The sequence below is a fragment of the Zophobas morio genome, unplaced genomic scaffold, assembly GCF_036711695.1.
Source record: "Zophobas morio isolate AGI-343-1 ecotype UQ-CSIRO unplaced genomic scaffold, CSIRO_AGI_Zmor_V1 ptg000041l, whole genome shotgun sequence".
Classification (NCBI taxonomy): domain Eukaryota; kingdom Metazoa; phylum Arthropoda; class Insecta; order Coleoptera; family Tenebrionidae; genus Zophobas; species Zophobas morio.
In genome coordinates, this window is record NW_026972146.1 from 1,467,333 (window position 1) to 1,486,807 (window position 19,475).

The 19,475-nt window shown below is 34.0% G+C and overlaps 2 protein-coding genes across 7 annotated transcripts in view; one reads left to right on the forward strand and one right to left on the reverse strand.

Annotated features, from left to right (window-relative positions):
* Spri (sprint) overlaps positions 1 to 19,475 on the forward strand; it is a 183,378-nt gene that overhangs the window by 111,112 nt on the left and 52,791 nt on the right. The gene's annotated exons all lie outside the window — the stretch shown is intronic.
* On the reverse strand, positions 7,824 to 9,027 carry LOC135140959 (aldo-keto reductase AKR2E4-like). Its single transcript, XM_064071718.1, has 3 exons — positions 8,805 to 9,027; positions 8,596 to 8,763; positions 7,824 to 8,548 (listed from the first exon to the last, which is right to left on the reverse strand). Exons 1-3 carry the CDS (start codon positions 8,958 to 8,960, stop codon positions 7,847 to 7,849), a joined length of 1,026 nt encoding a protein of 341 aa, XP_063927788.1. The 5' UTR covers positions 8,961 to 9,027; the 3' UTR covers positions 7,824 to 7,846.

A 19,475-nucleotide genomic window follows, 5' to 3' on the forward strand; every position in this document is an offset into this window, starting at 1 on the left:
ACGAAAACTAGAAAAATTGCAAATCAAAAATTGAAGAAAGGAAAAGTTGAAAAATCCAAAATAGAAAAATCGAAAATCTGAAAACTGGAAAACTGCAGATCCAAAAATTGAAAAATCCGAAGAATAAAAATTTTCACTTCAAAGAAAGGGAAATCATAAAATTAGAACACTGAAAAACCGAAAAATTTAAAACAAAGAAAATCTGAAACAGAATCGAAAATTGAAAAACGAAAAAAAAAATGAAAAATACGAGAAATTGAAAAACTTACAAACTAAAAATCGAGGAACTTTAAAATCGAATAAGTTAATGAAGCGAAAAATTGAAAAGAAGGAAAATCGAATCGAAACGAAAAATTGGAAAACCAAACACTATAGATAGAATTGTCAAAATTGTAAAGTCGAAAAGTCCCAACATTGAACGATCAAAAAATTGAAAATATTGTAAAATTGAAAAATTAAAAATCGAAAATTATAAATCGAAAAAGGAAAAATTAAAATAATGAAAAAGTTTTAAAATCCAATTATTGTAAAATGCAAAAATTCTAAGATCATATAAGTAATTAAAAAAAATCTAATTTCATAAAATTGAAAAAATTAAAAATTTTAAATAGATAATAATTATTTAAAACGAAAAATAAAAAATTCAAAATAGAAGAAAAAATTTCAAAACCGAAAAACTGCAAATACAAAAGATGAAAAATTTCCCATCGAAAAAAAGAAAAATCATAAAATCAGAACCGAAAAATTGAAAAACGAAAAAAAATTAAAGAAACCATAAATTGAAACACTTTGACTAAAAGCCGGGAAACTTGAAAACGAAAAAAGTTAATGAATCGATAAATTTGAAAAAAGAAAAGTCGAGTCGAAGCGAAAAATTGGAAAACCAAAACGTTGTAAAATCAAACACTATAGGATCGTCCATATTGTAAAGTCGAAAAACTGTAACATTGGAAGATCGAAAAATTGAAAAATAAAAAATCGAAAATTATGGAAATAATGAAAAAGTTTTAAAATCCAATGATTGAGAAATAGAAAAATTCTAAAATAGTAAAATTGAAAAAGTGAAAATTTTTCAAAACTATAATCATTACATATTTAAAAAAATCGACAAACTGAAAAATGTTAAATTAAAAAATCCAAAGTTGAAAAATCGAATAACTGTAAAAATTAAGAAAATAAAAAACTGAGACGAAAAATTGCATATCGAAAATGAAAAACTGCAGAATCGAAAAATTGAAAAACTAAAAATCGAAAAATGGAAAAGTACAACATGAAAACGTTTTAAAATCCAATAATTGAGAAATTCTAAAATCGTAAAACTGAAAAAGTGAAAAATTTTAAATTGTTATTATGACACATTTAAAATGAAAGCTAGATAAAATGCAAATCAAAAACTGGAGAAACGAAAAATTAAAAAATCTCAAAGTTAAAAAATCCAAAAAAAGTGAATAATTGAAAAAATAAAGAAAATAATTTAAAAATGCAAGTTGATGTTACCAGAAAACAATCGCAAAATTTTTTACAGTATAATTTTTCAAAGAACCCGGATTTGTTGGATTTATTATGTCACTTTGAGTGTGTGGCTTGAGGTGTGACCGCGGAAATCTAACCGCAGCATTTTTATTATTATTTACTTCGGTTATCGGAAAGGAAAGTGTGTGTGGAGTGAGGTTGGCGCTGGTGAAATAGCCAGGGTGGGGTAATAACTCGCCGCATAATTTTATGAAACATTGAAATAATTGCAGCATTAGCGGCGCAGCCATCCGAACAGTCGTTCCTCTGTGCCTAAACGAAATCACTACCCTCGACCATAAAATAAAAGAAAATTAGAGTGGAATTATGCATTACACGACGCGTACATCTGTTCCAAAAAGTGGCCAATTACGACCCAACGCGACATTTACAAAGGCCTGAATCATACAAAGAGGCATTATAACATAATTAGATTCATAATACCGGGGAAAATTAGTCATGGCGGTAACAAAATCCTCTAGACAAATAGTAGCTCAACGCCGGAATTAAAGAAATTGCGCCGCATAAACAGGAAGACCTCGTTTTCAACTGACTGACTGAACAAAAATTCATTCCGCGAGATAAATTGAGAGCCCTGCTTTAAATTAATTTTTTGATAATTCCTTTGTGAGCGGATTACAAACGAAATGAAAAATACGTTGTTCCGCCACGTTTGTATCACGTGGCGTGCCGCGCACTGCAACTAGCGACCCGAACTAACACCCTTTTTGCCCAATTTTCACCCCTTGTTCAAAAAGAGCGCCACTCAGCCGCAAACCCCAACATCTCCAACTTATCCCATCCCGAGCTTTCGCAAAACTTCTGCTGACGACTCGAGTGCCTTAAAGCCGCAGCTTTCGCGGTTAACCGCAGAATTCGGCGAGTTTTGCGTCGCTAATTGTTCGATATTTCATCTGGCTTCTTCCTGTTGGCTTGACGGATCCCTGGCTCGAAATCATCCCGAGGCGCCGTCGTGCGTTCACGCTCTGGAAATTATTTTCGGAGCGGGCCGTCGACCAGTGGTGCAAGAAAGTGCGTCGGGTCACATATAAACTGGCGCTGCGGAAATGGATGCGGGTGTCCGGAAATGACATCTGCGAGAGAACGGCGGCAGCTGATTTGAATGCGTTCTGCCACAATGACTCCGTTACAATGGCCCTTAATTCCGTCGATTGGCGATTTTCAACTGTTGAAACCCAATTAGGGGGCATTGTCGGCGAGGGCGAGTGCGGGGTGGGCTGGGGGCGATAATTGGAGAGGAAGTGGCAGGGATCGATGTTGCGGAGGTGGCGAAGGAGTTTTTTGGTAAAGAATCGACAGTTTTACCCAGATTGAATTGGATGGAATTAGCAAAAAACTGAGAACTGTAGCCATATTGATTTAATTTATTACAAGATTTATTTTATTTACTCCGAAACGGTGGAAATAATAAAAATACAGAATAATAATACTGATAAAGTAGATCAACTTACAAATTATGTTTCTAACGAAAGTGAGAGAATATTAAGAGCAACCAGTGCTTTATCTGCTCATAAAGATTTATTTAATACCGTTGTGAGCTGACGTCAGCAACTTTTTGAAAGGGTGAATATATAAATTTTAGATAATGCCCTGTAATCCTTAAATCAGCGTTGAGTCTTACCAAATTTATTCCAAACATTGTTACCTACGGTTTCTGAAATCGACTTATGTTGGCAAAAGTGTTTGTTTCTAACTAGGAATAAAATTAACTACAATAGAAAAAATGTCATAATATTTTTAACGACGCGTTTTACTTTCGACAAATTGACACTAGATTTACCAGAATATTCGTCGTCTGATAACTTGTTTGATCTACAGACCAGAGCGCACTCAGGCCAATGTCGACTCTAAGCGTTCGGAAACGATTTGATGTATAAGCCATGATCCGTGATCTGATCCACATCCTAACCGGTTTCAAACATAATTTCTTACTGTTTCAACTTTCGAATTGTGAGTTTTTCGAAATTTTATTTTGGGGACTTTTCAGTTTACTCCTATTTATTATTCAATTTTTGGATTTTACAATTTCTCAATTTTTCAATTTCTCGGTTTTCAGTGAAAATCTTCGATTTTATAATTTTTAAATATTTTTTGACTTTTATAAACTCTTCATTTGTCGATTTTTCAAATTGATTTTTCAGGTTTTTTGGTTTTTCAATTTTTCTATTTTCAATTTCACTTTTTTGATTTTTCGATTTCTCAATTTTTCAATTTTTTAATTTCTCAGTTTTTGGACATTTCAGTTTTGGGATTTTTCAGTTTACTTGTTATTCAATTTTTCGATCTTACGATTTTGCATGTTTTTGAGTTTTTAATTTTTCGATTCCTTAGATTCGATAGATAAATAGTTTATGGATATTTCAGTTTTGGGATTTTTCAGATTTTCGATTCGTCAGTTTTTCTTTTATTTTTCAGTTTTTTGGTATTTCAATTTTGGGATTTTTCAATATTTCTGTTCTTCAACTTTTCTATTTTTGACTTCTGGATTTTTCGATGTGTCGTTTACTTTTTCGATTTTTAAATTTTAGATTTCTTAATTTTTTGGTATTTTAATTTTTCATTATTTAAAATTTTAGATTTTTCGATTTCTCGATTTTTCATTTCCGCTCTTCCACATTTCAATTTTTCAAATGTTTCGATTTAATCTTAATCTTTCGATTTTTCGACTTCCCGGTTTCAGATTTTTCGTTTTTCAATTGTCGTTTTTTCAAATTTTCGATTTTTCAATTTTTCAAATTTGACTTTTATAAACTGTCAATTTGTGGATTTTTCAATTAATCGATGTTTTGATTTTCCCATTTCTTGACTTTCGAGGGTTTCGATATTCCTGTTCTTCAATTCTTTAATTTTTCGACTTCACTTTTTGGATTTTTCGATTGCTCAATTTTTCGACTTCTTAGGTTCTCAGTTTTTGGATATTTCAGTTTTCGGATTTTTCAATTTTTGTATCATTTTTCAGTTTTTCGAGATTTCAGTTTCGGGATTTTTCGATGTGTCGATTTTTTTACTTTTTCGATTTTTAAATTTTAGATTTTTTAATTTTTAAAATTTTCGTTTTTTCGATTTCTCGATTTTTCATTTCAGTTCTTCGATATTTCAATTTTTCAAGTTTCCGAATTTTTCAAATGTTTTGATTCCTTAATCGTTTGATTTTTCGACTTCCCGGTTTTAGATTTTCTGTTTTTCAATTGTCATTTTGTCAAATTTTCGATTTTTTAATTTTTCAAATTTGACTTTTATCATCTCTCAATTTTTCGATTTTTCAAATGATCGATGTTTTGATTTTCCCATTTCTTAATCTACGACTGTTTCGATTTTCTTGTTCTCCATTTCTTTAATTTTTTTATTTTTCAGGTTTTTGATTTTTCAGTTTTTCGATTTTTTAAAGTTTCTATTTTTCGATTTCACTTTTTTGATTTTTCGATTTTTCAGTTTTTAGATATTTCACTTTTAGGATTTTTCAATATTTCAATTCTTCGGCTTTTCTATTTTTGACTTCAGGATTTTTCGATGTGTCTACCCTTTTACGTTTTCGATTTTTCAATTTTTGGATTTTTAAATTTTAGATTTTTCAATTTTTTGATATTTTAATTTTACAATATTTCTTAATCTTTCGATTTTTCGACTTCTTGGTTTTAGATGCTCTGTTTTTCAATTTTTCGATTTGTTAATTTTTCTTCAGTTTTTTTAATTTCTTGGATTTTTTGGGTTTTGTTGTTCCACTGGATTTTTAATTTTCTCGAACTTTTGGGGCTTGGATTATTAAAGTTTAAGATTATTATTTCTTGGATTATTAAAGTTTTTTGGGAGTGCAAAATTTTTGATTTTTCAGAATTTTTATGTTTAAGAATTTTGGATTTATTAGATTTTTTGGTGTGCTTAAGATTCTTGAGGTTTTAAAATTTTGTTAAAAATTTTTATTTTCTTAGAATGTTTATAATCTTCTTGGATTCCTTGGATTTCTTGGGTTCCTTGGACCTCTTGGGCTCCTTGGTTTTTTTATTTTAAGTTTCTTGTGCCACTGGATTTCTGGATTTTCTTATAGTTCTTGAGCTCTTAGATTTCCGAGATTTCTTAAATTTCTTGGATTATTTGAGTATTTGAGTTTCTTGGTTTTGAGTTTCTTGAGCCTTTAAAATTTTGTTCCAAAATTATGATTTTTAGAGTATTGATAATTTTCAGAAATTTGGATTTCTTGAATTTGTTGGATTCCTCGATTTTCTTGGGTTCTTGGAGTTCTTGGGCTTCTCGGCTTTTTGAATTTTCGGGGTTTCTTCAGTTGCGTTGTCTTTTTGGATTTCCTGGCTTTCTTAGACTTCTTGGGTTCTTGGGCTTCTGAGAATTTTTCGATTTCTTGGGTTATCCGAGTTTCTAACGCTTCTTGAATTTCTCGGGTTTTTTAAGTTACTTGGGAGTTCAAATTTCTTGATTTTCCAGAATGTTTATATGTTCTAAGAAGTTTGAATTTCTTGGATTTCTTGATTTGCTTAAGTTTCTTGGTCTTGAGTTTCTTGAGGTACTAAAATTTGGTTCCAAATTCTTTTTTTTTTAATTTATAGTTTTCAGAATCATGGATTCCTTGAGTTTTTTCAATTCCTTGGATTTTTTGGGTTTCGTTGTTCCACTGGATTTCTCAATTTTCTCGAACTCCTTGGGCTGTTGGGTTTCTGAGATTTCTTGAATTTTTTGACTTTCTTAAATGTCTTGAGTTTCTTGAGAGTTCAAAATTTTTTATTTTTCAGAATGTGTATAATTTCAAGAACTTTGAATTTGTTGGATTTCTTAAGTTTCTTGGCCTTGGGTTTCTTGAGCTTTTAGAATATTCGTAATCTTCGGAATTTTGGACTTTCTAAATTTTTGAATTTTCTTGGGTTATTGGAATTTCTGGAGTTTCTTGAGTTTTTTTTTATTTCCGGGATTTCTTGGTTTCTTGGGCTTCTGAGATTTCTTGGATTTCTAGGATTATCCGGGTTTCTGAGGTTTCTTGAATTTCTCAAGTTTCTTATGTTTCTTGGGAGTGCAATTTTTTTTTATTTTTCAGAATGTTTATATAATTAAGAATTTTGAATTTTTTAGATTTTTTGGTGTGCTTAAGATTCTTGAGGTAATTTACAGATTTCAGTTTTCTGAATTTCCTGTATTCCTAGAATTTCTGAAGTTCACGGTGTTCTTGGTCTTCTTGAGTTTTTGAATTTTCGGAGTTTCTTGAGTTTCGTTGTCTTTTTGGCTTTTTTTGGTTTCTTGGACTTCTTGGGTTCTTGGTCTTCTGAGGCTTCTTGAATTTCTCGAGTTTCTTAAGTTTCTTAGGAGTTAAAAATTTTTTATTTTCCAAAATTGTTATATTTTTTAAGAAGTTTGAATTTCTTGGATTTCTTGCTTTGCTTAAGTTTCTTGAGAGATTAAAGTTTTGTTCCAAATTTTTGTTTTTTTTTTAAGAATATTTATAGTTTCCAGGATCTTGGATTCTTGGATCTCTTGATTTCTTGAGTTTTTTGAATTTCTTGGATTTTTTGGATTTCTTAATTTTCTCGAATTTCTTGGGTTCTCGGGTTTCTGAGATTTCTTGAATTTCTTAAGTTATCTGAGGGTTTCTGAGATTTCTAGAATTTCTTAAGTTATCTGAGTATGTGAGGTTTCTTGAGTTTCTTGGGAGTTAAAAATTTTCGATTTTTCAGAATGTGTATAATTCTAAGAACTTTGAATTTTTTGGATTTCTTAAGTTTCTTGGACTTGGCTTTCGTGGGGTTCTACAGTATTGCTAATCTTCAGAATTTTGGATTCTCTAAATTTTTGAATTTGTCGGATTTGTCGAATTTCTTGGGTTTCTTGAGGTTTTTGATTTCTCAGTTTTCTTGATTTCTTGGGCTTCTGAGATTTCTTGGATTATCCGAATATCTGAGATTTCTTGAATTTCCTAAGTTTCTGAAGTTTCTTGGGAGTGCAAAATTTTTGGCTGCATAGAATTTTGCGACCATTTACTTCCCTGTGTAAGAGTATCTACATTGAAATATTCGTTTTTTTCATTAAGTTGCCAAATTTGTCGTTGCAGGTCTTTCCGAAAAATATAATTTGTAAATAAATCCGTTGGTTTTCGCTTGCCAGATAATGATGTTTTTAAATTTTGGTCCCCTGTTGATAAAATTTTCGCCACAGTTGATGTTCCCACCTATGAGAAAAAAAATTAAAATATTTTTACAGCGTATTTTTACGCTCATAGTTAATCATCAAATCAGTTTATCCAACTTAAAGAAAAAATATCAAAGCCTACTTTACTATATAAAAATCGTGAATGGATAATAAGTTTGTGTTTTATTTAAAACTCAATGTTAAAAGGGAAATATGGATGGTCTTTGTATTCCTTTAGGGGAACGCATCTTTGTTTCTTGTTGCACGAGTCCAAATAAGCCACTTCACTGATATCCAAACTAAAGTCGAAAATGTCGAAATTTTCTTCAATCCGCGACTTCGTTACAGATTTTGGTATCACAACAATCCCCAAAGACACTAAATAGTTAAGCACGACTTGTACAGCCGATTTGTCGTGTTTTTTCCCCATTTGGATGACTTTAGGATCGCGAATTGTGGGCAAAGGTACTCCAGGGCGACCCGTGGAGTCAGTGCCCCCCAAGGGGCTATACCCCACAACTACGATATCGCGCTCCTTACAAAACTTGATTAATTTTTTCGGGTTCATGTTTGGGTTAACCTCCACCTGGTTAACCACTGGTTTAACTTTACAATTGTCCAGCACGCGCTCGACTTGCTCGCTGTTGAAGTTCGACAAACCGATGCCTTTGGTCAACCCCAAGTGAACGCACTCCTCCATGCCCTCCCACGTTTCCAAGTAGTCCACGTCGCTGTACCCTGAAGAGTTAGCAGGCAACGGCTCAGCCGTCTCCTTGAACCCCATCGGCCAGTGAATCAGATACAAATCCACGAAGTCGAGTCTTAGCTTGCTCAGGGATTCTTTCAGCATAGGCACGACTTTGTCTTTCGCGTGGTGGTTGTTCCATAGCTGGAAATTCAGATGAGTTTGACGTTTGAGGTTATGTCCGAGTTTACTTTGCTGGTTACGAAAACGTTAGTTCTTTTTATCGTTCCGTCGGCGATTTTGGCGTGGAGGCCCGCACCCACTTTGGCTTCGTTTCCGTAGAACCAGGCGCAGTCGATGTGGCGGTAGCCGACGGAGATGGCGTCCTTGACGGCCTGTAGGACTTGATCTGGGGGCGACTAAAATTGCGTTGTGGGTTTGTGGATTAGATGGGGCTCACCAGGTAGGTTCCCAAACCCAAGACGGGGATTTGGGTGCCGTTGTTGAGTTGGAGGACGCACGCTTTTTTTTTGGCACAGGTGGAGTAATTGAGGTTTCGTGTAGTACGAAACGATCTAAAATTAATGGGAATTTTGATTGACCTGATAATGAACATTTTTTCCGTTTTTTACTGAATAATTTGTTTCGTTGCTTTGGTTATGTGACAAATTTGGAACTTTTTGAAAATTTTGTTGTGATTGTCACGTCAATTTGTCATGTACCGGGTGTCTGGAAAATGGCGGATTAACTGTTCAGTACGTTATGTACGTAATTATTACGTAATACTCCTATGTAGATTATGAAAAAAACGTAATTTTATGAAAGTAAAATTGGCAACCCTGCACGCACCTAATGGGTGAATACTTCCGGCTTACTTTCTGATTCCTTAGTAACGATGGTGACTGAAATCCACCTTCTATTTTTTTTTTAGGACAATAGCCATAACAACCAGTAGTCATTAATTGGGCGGGGCTAATTATGTTTTCCAATCAAGTGGCAGTGAAAACTAATAGAATCCAGAATGTGAAAAAAGTAAAAAAAAGCACTAATCGAAAATTTTTTGTTATACTATTTGCTACTGTAACTGTAAAAATTGCTATATTTCAATTGGCGATTTTGGAAGAAATGTAAAAATTTTCGAAAATGGTTGAAAACTTGTCGAAAATGGCCAAAGTGCCAAAATCAGCCTTGTATTACGAAATTCTAGCCCCGCCCACCCGCCCCTATTTTCTTGGAAGATATGTGATTAGCCAAAAACATTCTTGTCTTAAGCAAATACAAACCCCGCCCACCCGCCCTCTATTTTATCGGAAAGTATGTTATTTACCAAAATCAGTTTTATCTTAGCAAGTTCTAGCCCGCCCACCCCCACTCTTTTCATTCTAATGATTAATTTTATTTGGGTTTAGTGTAAGATCATTAATTTCATTCAATGCAGATAAAATTAATCACTGAAATGAAGGTAGGGTGGGTGGGCGGGGCTAATTATGTTTTCCAATCAAGTGGTAGTGAAAACTAATAGAATCCAGGATGTGAAAGTAAAAGAAAACCACTAATCGTAAATTTTTTGTTGTATTATTTGCTACTGGAACTGTAAAAATTGCTATATTACAATTGGCGATTTTAGAAGAAATGTAGAAATTTTCGAAAATGGTTGAAAACTTGTCGAAAATGACCAAAGTGCCAAAATCAGCTTAATATTACGAAATAGTAGCCCCGCCCACCAGCCCCTATTTTCTTGGAAGATATGTGATTAGCCAAAAACAGTCTTGTCTTAAGCAAATACAAACCCCGCCCACCCGCCCTCTATTTTCTCGGAAAGTATGTCATTTACCAAACTCAGTTTTATCTTAGCAAGTTCTAGCCCGCCCACCCCCACTCTTCTCGTTCTAACGATTAACTTTATTTATGTTTAGTATAAGATCATTAATTTCATTCAATGTAGATAAAATTAATCACTGAAATGAAGCTAGGGTGGGTGGGCGGGGCTAAATTTTGTTTTCCAATCAAGTAGTGGTGAAAACTAATAGAATCCAGGATGTGAAAAAAGTAAAAAAAACACTAATCCTAAATTTTTTGTTACACTATTTGCTACTGAAACTGTAAAATTGATATATTTCAGTTGGCGATTTTGGAAAAAATGTAGAAATTTTCGAAAATGGTTGAAAACTTGGAAAATGGTCAAAGTGCAAAAATCAGCCTTGTATTATGAAATTCTAGCCCCGCCCACCCACCTCTATTTTCTTGGAAGATATGTGGTTAGCCAAAAACAGTCTTGACTTAGCAAATACAAACCCCGCCCACCCGCCCTCTATTTTTTTGGAAGATATGTTATTTGCCAAAATCAGTCTTATGTGAAACAAATACAAGCCCCGCCCTCTATTTTCTCGAAAAGTATGTCATGTACCAAAATCAGTTTTATCTTAGCAAGTAACCCCGCCCACCCCACTCTTCTCATTCTAACGATTAATGTTATTTCTGTTCAGTATAAGATTATTCATTTCATTCAGGGCGGATAAAATTGATCACTGAAATGAAGGCAGGGTGGGTGGGCGGGGCTAATTATGTTTTCCTGTGGATCGGGAGTGAAAACTAATATAATCTAGGATATGAAAAATTAAAAAAATGCACTAATCTTCGACTTCTGGATGTCGAAATCTACAAGAAAATGTCTAGCTGATTTTCGAAAATGGATGAAAAACGGTCGAAAATATCACAAGTGCCAAAATTAGCTTTATCTTTCAACATACTAACCCCGCCCATCCACCATTTATTTTCGTGGCGGATATGTCATTTGCCAAAATCAGTCTTATTTTAGGAAGTACTAGCCCCGCCCACCCGCCCTCAATTTTTTTGGAAGATATGTTATTTGCCAAAATCAGTCTTATCTGAAGCAAATACAAGCCCCGCCCTTTATTTTTTCGGAAACTATGTCATTTACCAAAATCAGTTTTACCTTAGCAATACTAGCTCCGCCCACCCCCATTTTTCTCATTCTAACGACTAAATTTATTTCTGTTCAGTATAAGATCATTCATTTCATTCAGGGCGGATAAAATTGATCACTGAAATGAGGGAAGGGTGGGTGGGCGGGGCTAATTATGTTTTCCTGTGGAGCGGGAGTGAAAACTAATAAAATCTAGGATATGAAAAATTTTAAAAATGAAATCTTCGACTTCTTTATGTCGAAATCTACAAGAAAATGTCTAGCTAATTTTCGAAAATGGATGAAAAACGGTCGAAAATACCATAAGTGCCAAAATTAGCCTTATCTTACGACATACTAGCCCCGCCCATCCACCATTTCTTTTCTTGGCGGATATGTCATCTGCCAAAATCAGTCTTATTTTAAGAAGAACTAGCCCCGCCCACCCGCCCTCTATTTTTTTGGAAGATATGTTATTTGCTAGAATCACTCTTATGTGAAGCAAATACAGGCCCCGCCCTCTGTTTTCTCGGAAAGTATGTCATGTACCAAAATCTTCTGGATGTCGAAATCTACAAGAAAATGTCTAGCTAATTTTCGAAAATGGATGAAAAACGGTCGAAAATACCATAAGTGCCAAAATTATCCTTATCTCACAACGTACTAGTCCCGCCCATCCACCATTTCTTTTCTTGGCGGATATGTCATTTGCCAAAATTAGTCTTATTTTAGGAAGTACTAGCCCCGCCCACCCGCCCTCTATTTTTTGGAAGATATGTTATTTGCCAAAATCAGTCTTATCTGAAGCAAATACTAGCCCCGCCCACCTCCACTCTTCTCATTCAAACGACTAAATTTATTTCTATTTAGTATAAGATCATTCATTTCATTCAGGGCGGATAAAATTGATCACTGAAATAAAGACAGGGTGGGTGGGCGGGGCTAATTATGTTTTCCTTTGTAGTGGGAGTGAAAACTATTAGAGTCTAGGATGTGAAAAATGTTGTGTTTTAGTTCTGGATTAATTGACCTACTCTATACATTTTTCCTGGTGGTAAATTTGATTTTTAGAAATATCGGCTCACAGCCTTCTTTAAGCCCAACAACTTGTTATTGAAAATTTGGTGACACCACCTCGTCAAAAATTGTAACAATTTTATTATTATGTATTGTTTTTTTTTCTGAATTTGCTAAATCCGATATGATCAAATATTACTAGTGGCCTGCAACCAAATATACACGTTGCCATAGTAATACAAATACAATGTTAAATAGAAGCTGTATATCTGGTTGCCAACTCTTCATTTTAATGATGTTTTAATGGAATCGATTACCTTGTATTTATGGCCTGAAACCAATGTGTTCGAATTGATTTTGCTCAAGACAGATTAAGTGGTACACAGTGGTCCAACATAATTGCCATTAATGCCCCTGCTGTGCTCAAATTGACAAGAAATTAATGGTAAAATGGTCGCTCGAAGCGATCATGGAAAAAATTAATGTGTTGCTTAATTTAATAGTATTTCTAAAGTATGTTTAATTGCCTTTAAAGAGGAACAATTAAGTTGTTTTTGTTTGTATATTGTTATTCTTGTAATAATAAAAAAAAATATGCTATAAATCTGGAAGCTTCTTTTTATAGTGTTTACGTAAAATAAATAATAGTATTAATAAAAGTACAGAATTATGAAATTGACAATTGGATGGTTAAAAATAGAGTTCACCCAAATAGATTAATATCCGTGGAGTAATTAAATGTTAACGTTTACGCTTTCACGGTCGCTAAAATTCAGGGTCTATAAAAATTATTGTCCCATTGAGGTGTGCCGCTTGCGTGTGCAGCGACGCTTGCTACATCGAATCGCTGTCATTGACAGTTCTATTATAGTCCGCATCTCGACGAGGCGGCTCCATTTTATTTCGTGAATAATTCCTCCCTGACAAATTATTTTCTAATATTCTGTATGAATTCGTGCCGGCTCCTCGCGGCGTTCTCTTAACAATTTAGCCCGTTATAGCCGTAGAAAACCATTTAGACCCATAATAATTAGCGTCCCATTTTGCCAACGAGGGTTTTTAGGCCGTCCCTCCCCGGACTACATTACGGGGCGCTGTAAATTAATTAAGGAGTAATTGATTAATTAAGCATCTCCTGTAAACATCCTTTACCGTTATGAACATGATATATTCCGCAGACACCCTCGGCGTTATTACATTTACAGGGTGTCCTCGCCGTCCCGAATAATCGCATTAAAAAATCGAACCGGTCTTTACAATCCCGCCCATCAATTTTAATCCCTGTCCAGACTCCGGCGCGTTATAAATTATTTTTGAATCCGTCGCACCTTGAATAAATACAGGAAATGGAAAAGATATTTGAATAGCCGTCGAATCGAGTCGCCTGTGACAAAATCGATTGGGTCCCCCGGCACACTATTATCAGATAGGCGCCGGGTCAAAGCACCGACTTTATCATAAGCGTCACTGTAAAAAATGATTTTTTCTACTCTAAAACGCATTATTATGCAAAGCAGCGCGGAATGAAAGAACGAGGAAGTCGACCCCTCGTAATTGCGAAAAACTCTTCTACCTGCGTTTGAGAGATCGCGATTACAATGAACCGCACTTTTCCTAAGTGAATCAGATTAACGGGAATTTAGTCGGCCGTGATTGTGACGTCCGCACCGGAACGCCTGCTTGATTGAGTGAATCAGGCTTCGATGTGGGGGTTTCGCCGAATCTCGACGTGCCGCTGCGTTAATTAACGCTAATTAGCAAAAAAATCGACTAACATAATAATTCTATAGTGCAGCCCCTTCAATATTGTCTAAAAAGTATTCGCTGCAGCCAATTTAAGTTTCTCTTGCCAAGAACGTGCTTGTAGTTGCCAAATGGCCGGCGTAAATTTTAATGCACATGCTCGACGTGAAATGAAGCGTGCTGGCTGATACGAGTGATAAGTGTGTGCATTGACGTTCCGCAACAAAGAATTGTTTGTGGCATGTTTGGGACGGTTCTTGCACGCTTCGTTTTACCATATATGGGTTTTGTAAACTTTAAATTTGAAAATTCTAGACAGGTGTGGTGCATTACGTGTCTGCAGACTTTCCAGCTTGTCGCCGGCTCGCTTTATTTTAATATTAATTCTAAAAGTCTCTCGGGGATCGATCCGAGTGTCAGTCTGCTTAATTAGGCAGGACGAGATCAGTTTTGTAAAATGTAAATAAGAAATCCCAATTAGAAACTGTAGATTAATTCACAAACTGAATGAATTAAAGTCGGCTAAAACTCTTCTGGATAATTAATTTTCGAGACAGCCGAGCGTGAAATAAAATCGTTTTCAAACAAATAAAACTCATTTAGTTTTTACTTTTTGCAACGGTGGATACAAGTGAAGAAATCTGAAAGAATAATTAATTTCGTTCACTGGCATCTGGTCTGCGATCTTTTCAACGAAGAGGAGATAAATGCTTATTCTAGTTCTAAAGTAGGTGGAGAGGAAAGCCATCGCGACTAAGAATAATTTCGCTGGTCGGGATAGTATACCAGGTGATTTAAAAATAGGAAAGTAGTTGTATTTCCTGAGTCGTTATGTGTCAAAATACTGTAATTTTTTTAACATGAGTAACCAAGGGATTGTGTCGTCCTGTCTAAACCAACTTTAAATCAATTGTATAGGGTGATGGACTCAGTTACGCTCAGGTCAGGTTAGATCAGATCAGGCTAAGTATGGTCAGGTCAAGACTTGTTTTCGTTTTTCTAGGGAAAAAAGTCAGGTCAGGTCAATTTTGGCTTCTTCCCATGAAAAAAGATCTAGTAAAACCTTATTGTCCCCTCCTTTAGAAAAAAAGGCCAGGTCAGGTCATGTTTTATTTTCCCTACCTTCAGGAAAAATGGTCAGGTCAGGTCAATTCTGTCTTCTTCTTCTCCCAAAAAAAGATCGGGTCAGGCCTTGTTTTTCCCTCCTTCAGAGAAAAAAAAAAACGTCGCCAAGTCAGGTCAGAGACTCAAGTTTCTCGTTCTTTGGTTTCTTGAGGTTCCAAATTTTTGATTTTTACAGAATTTTTGATCTCTTGGATTTCTAGGATTTTCCGAATTTCTTGGGTTTCTTGTATTTCTTGGACTTCTGGGATTTTTAATTTCCTGGGTTTATCGGATTTTTTTGTCTCACTAGATTTCTTAGGTTTCTGCAACTTCTTGGGCTCTTCGATTTCTAAGATTTATTGGATTTCTTGGGTTATCTGAGTTACTGAGGTTTTTTGAGTTGCTTAGTTTCTTGGGTATTTTGGGAGTTTTGCAGTGTTTATAATTTTCAGATCTTAGATTTCTTGGGCTTCTTGGATTTTTTTGAGTCTCTTGAGTTATCTGAGGTTCTAAGGCTTCTTGAGCTTTTTGAGAGTTCAAAGTTTTTGATTTTTCAAAAGATTTAATATATTTTTTCAAAATTTTGGATTTTCTGGATTTCTTAACTTTCTAGCTCTTAGGTTTCTTGAAGTTTTAAAATTTTGTCCCAAATTTTTGTTTTTTTAGAATGTTTATAATCTTCAGAATTTTTTATTCTTTGGATTTCTACGATTTTTCGATTTCCTGGGTTTCTTGTATATCTCGGATTTCTTGAATTTTTAATTTACTGGGAGTTCAAAATTGTTGTTTTTTCAGTGTTAATAATTTTCAGAATTTTGTGTTTCTTGGGCGTCTGGATTTGTTGACTTTCCTGGACTTCTTGAATTTCTTGGGTTCCTCGGGCTGTTGGGTTTTTATGTTTCTTTCATTTTTTTTGAGTTTCTTGGGGATTATCTGGGGTTCTGAAGCTTCTTTAGCTTTTTGGAATTTAAAGTTTTTGATTTTTCAGAAGGTTTATATATATTTTCAGAATTTTGGATTCCTTAAATTTTTGCTCTTGGATTTCTTGAGATTTTAAAATTTTGTTCCAAATTTTTGTTTTTTAAGATGTTTATAATCTTCAGAATTTTTAATTTCTTGGATTTCTAGAATTTCCCGGATTTTTGTGGTTTCTTAGGTTCTTTGGGCTGTTGGGTTTTTAGGTTTCTTGGATTTTTTGGGTTTCTTAGATTATGTGAGGTTCTGAGGCTTCTTGAGCTTTTTGGTAGTTCAAAGTTTTTGGTTTATCAGGGTTTATAATTTTCAGAATTTTGGATTTCTTGGGTTCCTTGGGGCTGCTGGGTTTTTAGGTTTTTTGATTTTTTGTTTGTGTTTCTTGACTTATGTGAGGTTCTGAGGCTTCTTGATCTTTTTGGAAGCTTCTTGAGTATTTTGGGAGTTGAAAATTTTTGATTTTCAGAGTTTATAATTTTCAGAATTTTCGATTTCTTGGATTTTTTGAATTTCCTTTATTTTTGCGGTTTCTTAGGTTCCTTGGGCTGTTGGGTCTTTAGGTTTCTTGGATTTTTTGGGTGTCTTGGGTTATCTGAGGTTCTGAGGCTTCTTGAGCTTTTTGGGAGTTCAAAATTTTTGGCTTTTCGGGGTTTATAATTTTCAGAATTTTGGATTTCTTGGACTTCGTGGATTTTTTTAATTACCTGGATTTCTTGGTTTCTTGGGTTATTGTATTTTTAATTTCCTGGGTTTCTCGGTTTTCCTTATCTCACTGGATTTTCTAGGTTTCTACACCTTGGGCCCTTCGATTCCTGAGATTTATTAGATTCCTTGGGTTATCTGAGTTACTGGAGCTTTTTAAGTTGCTTAAGTTTCTTGATTATTTTGGGAGTTCAAAATTTTTGATTTTTCAGAGTTTATAGTTTTCAGAATTTTTGATTTCTCGGGCTTCTTGGATTTTTTGAATTTCCTTTATTTTTGTGGTTTCTTAGATTCCTTGGGCTGTTGGGTCTTTGGGTTTCTTGGATTTTTTGAGTTTTTTGGGTTATCTGAAGTTCTGAGGCTTCGTGAAGTTTTTGGGAGTTCAAAATTCTTTATTTTTTAGGGTTTTTTTAATTTCCTGGATTACTTGGTTTCTTGGGTTCCTTGGGCTGCTGGGTTTTTAGGTTTCTTTGATTTTTTTAGTTTCTTGGGTTATCTGAGGTTCTAAGGCTTCTTCAAACTTTTTGATTTTTCAGGTTTTTATATTTTTTCAGAATTTTGGATTTCTTGGATTTCTTAACTTTCTTGCTCTTGGGTGTCTTAAGATTTTAATTTTGTTCCAAATTTTTGTTTTTTTAAAATGTTCATAATCTTCAGAATTTTGTATTCCTTGGATTTCTAGGATTTCTCGGCTTTCTTGGATTCTTATATTTTAATTTCCTGGGTTTTTCAGGTTTCCTTGCCTTACTGGATTTCTTAGGTTTCTGCAACTTCTTGGGCTCTTCGATTTTTGAGATTTATTGGGTTTCTTGGGTTATCTGAGTTACTGGGGCTTGTTGAGTTGCTTAAGTTCCGTGAAAATTTTGGGAGTTCATAATTAGTTTATAATTTTCAGAATTTTGGATTTCTTGGGCTTTTTGAATTTCCTTTATTTTTGGATTTTTTGGGTTTTTTGATTTATCTGAGGTTCTGAGGCTTGTCGAGTTTTTATGGGAGTTCAAAGTTTTTGATTTTTCAGTGTTTATAATTTTCGGAATTTTGTATTTCTTGGTTTTTTGGATTTTTTTAATTTCCTCGATTTGTTAGTTTCTTGGATTGCTTGGGCTGTTAGGTTTTTAGGTTTCTTGGATTCTTTGGGTTTCTTCGGTTATCTGAGGTTCTGAGGCTTTTTGAGCTTTTTGTGGCTTCAAAGTTTTTGATTTTTCAGTAGGTTTATATATTTTTTCTGAATTTTGGATTTTCTGGATTTCTTAACTTTATTGCTCTTAGGCTTCTTGAGATTTAAATTTTGTTCCAAATTTTTGTTTTTTCAATGGTTATAATTTTCAGAATTTTGTATTTCTTGGGCGTCTTGGATTTTTTTTAATTTCCTGGATTTCTTCGGTTTCTTGGGTTCCTAAGGTTGTTGGGTTTTTTAGGTTTCTTGGATTTTTTGGGTTTCTTAGGTTATCTAAGGTTCTGAGGCTTCTTGAGCTTTTTGGTAAATGTGGTTTTTCAGGGTTTATAATTTTCAGAATTTTGGATTTCTTGGACTTCGTGGATTTTTTTAATTACCTGGATTTCTTGGTTTCTTAGGGCTGCTGGGTTTTACGTTTCTTTGATTTTTTTTTGAGTTTCTTGAGTTATCTGAGGTTCTGAGGCTTCTTGATCTTTTTGGGAGTTCAAACTTTTTGATTTTTTAGAAGATTTGTATATTTTTTCAGAATTTTGTATTTCTTAGAATTCTTAACTTTCTTGCTCTTGGGTTTCTTCAGATTTTAAAATCTTGTTTCAAATTTTTGTTTTTTTTTCAAATGTTTATAATCTTCAGAATATTTTATTCCTTGGATTTCTAGGATTTCTCGGATTTGTTGGGTTGTTGTATTTTTAATTTCCTAGGTTTTTCGGATTTCCTTGCCTCACTGAATTTCTTAGATTTCTACATCTTCTTGGGCTGTTCGATTTCTGAGATTTATTGGATTTCTTGGGTTATCTGAGTTTCTGGGGCTTTTTGAATTACCAAAGTTTCTTGAGTATTTTGGGAGTTCAAAATTTTTGATATTCAGAATTAATAATTTTCAGAATTTTGGATGTCTTGGGCTTCTTGGATTTTTTTAATTTCCTTTATTTTTGTGGTTTCTTAGGTTCCTTTCGCTGTTGGGTTTTTAGGTTCCTGGATTTTTTAGGTTTTTCAGGTCATCTGAGGTTCTGAGGCTTCTTGAGCTTTTTGGGAGTTCAAAATTTTTGACTTTTCAGGGTTTATAATTTTCAGAATTTTGGATTTCTTGGACTTCGTGAATTTTTTGAATTATCTGGATTTCTTGGTTTCTTGATTTCCTTGGGGCTGTTGGGTTTTTAGGTTTCTTTAATTTTTTAGAGTTTCTTGACTTATCTGAGGTTCTGAGGCTTCTTGACTTTTTGGGAGTTCAACCTTTTTGATTTTTTAGAAAATTTGTCTATTTTTTCAGAATTTTAGATTTCTTGGAATTCTTAACTTTCTTGCTCTTGGGTTTCTTCAGATTTTAAAATTTTGTTCAAACTTTTTGATTTTTTAGAAAATTTGTATATTTTTTCAGAATTTTTTATTCCTTGGATTTCTAGGATTTCTTGGGCGTTTTGGATTTTTTTAATGTCCTGGGTTTTTTGGGATCTTTAGGCTCTTGTTTTTATTAGGTTTGCTAGTTTTTT

What these genes read in the sequence shown, in the direction of transcription:
- LOC135140959 (XM_064071718.1), bottom strand. Translation starts at nt 8,960, where the DNA reads ATGTTCATTATCAGGTCAATCAAAATTCCCATTAATTTTAGATCGTTT. An exon ending in TGGGTTTGGGAACCTACCTG is followed by an intron (nt 8,764 to 8,804) that starts GTGAGCCCCATC and finishes ACGCAATTTTAG; the next exon opens with TCGCCCCCAGATCAAGTCCT. An exon ending in ACGTTTTCGTAACCAGCAAA is followed by an intron (nt 8,549 to 8,595) that starts GTAAACTCGGAC and finishes CTGAATTTCCAG; the next exon opens with CTATGGAACAACCACCACGC.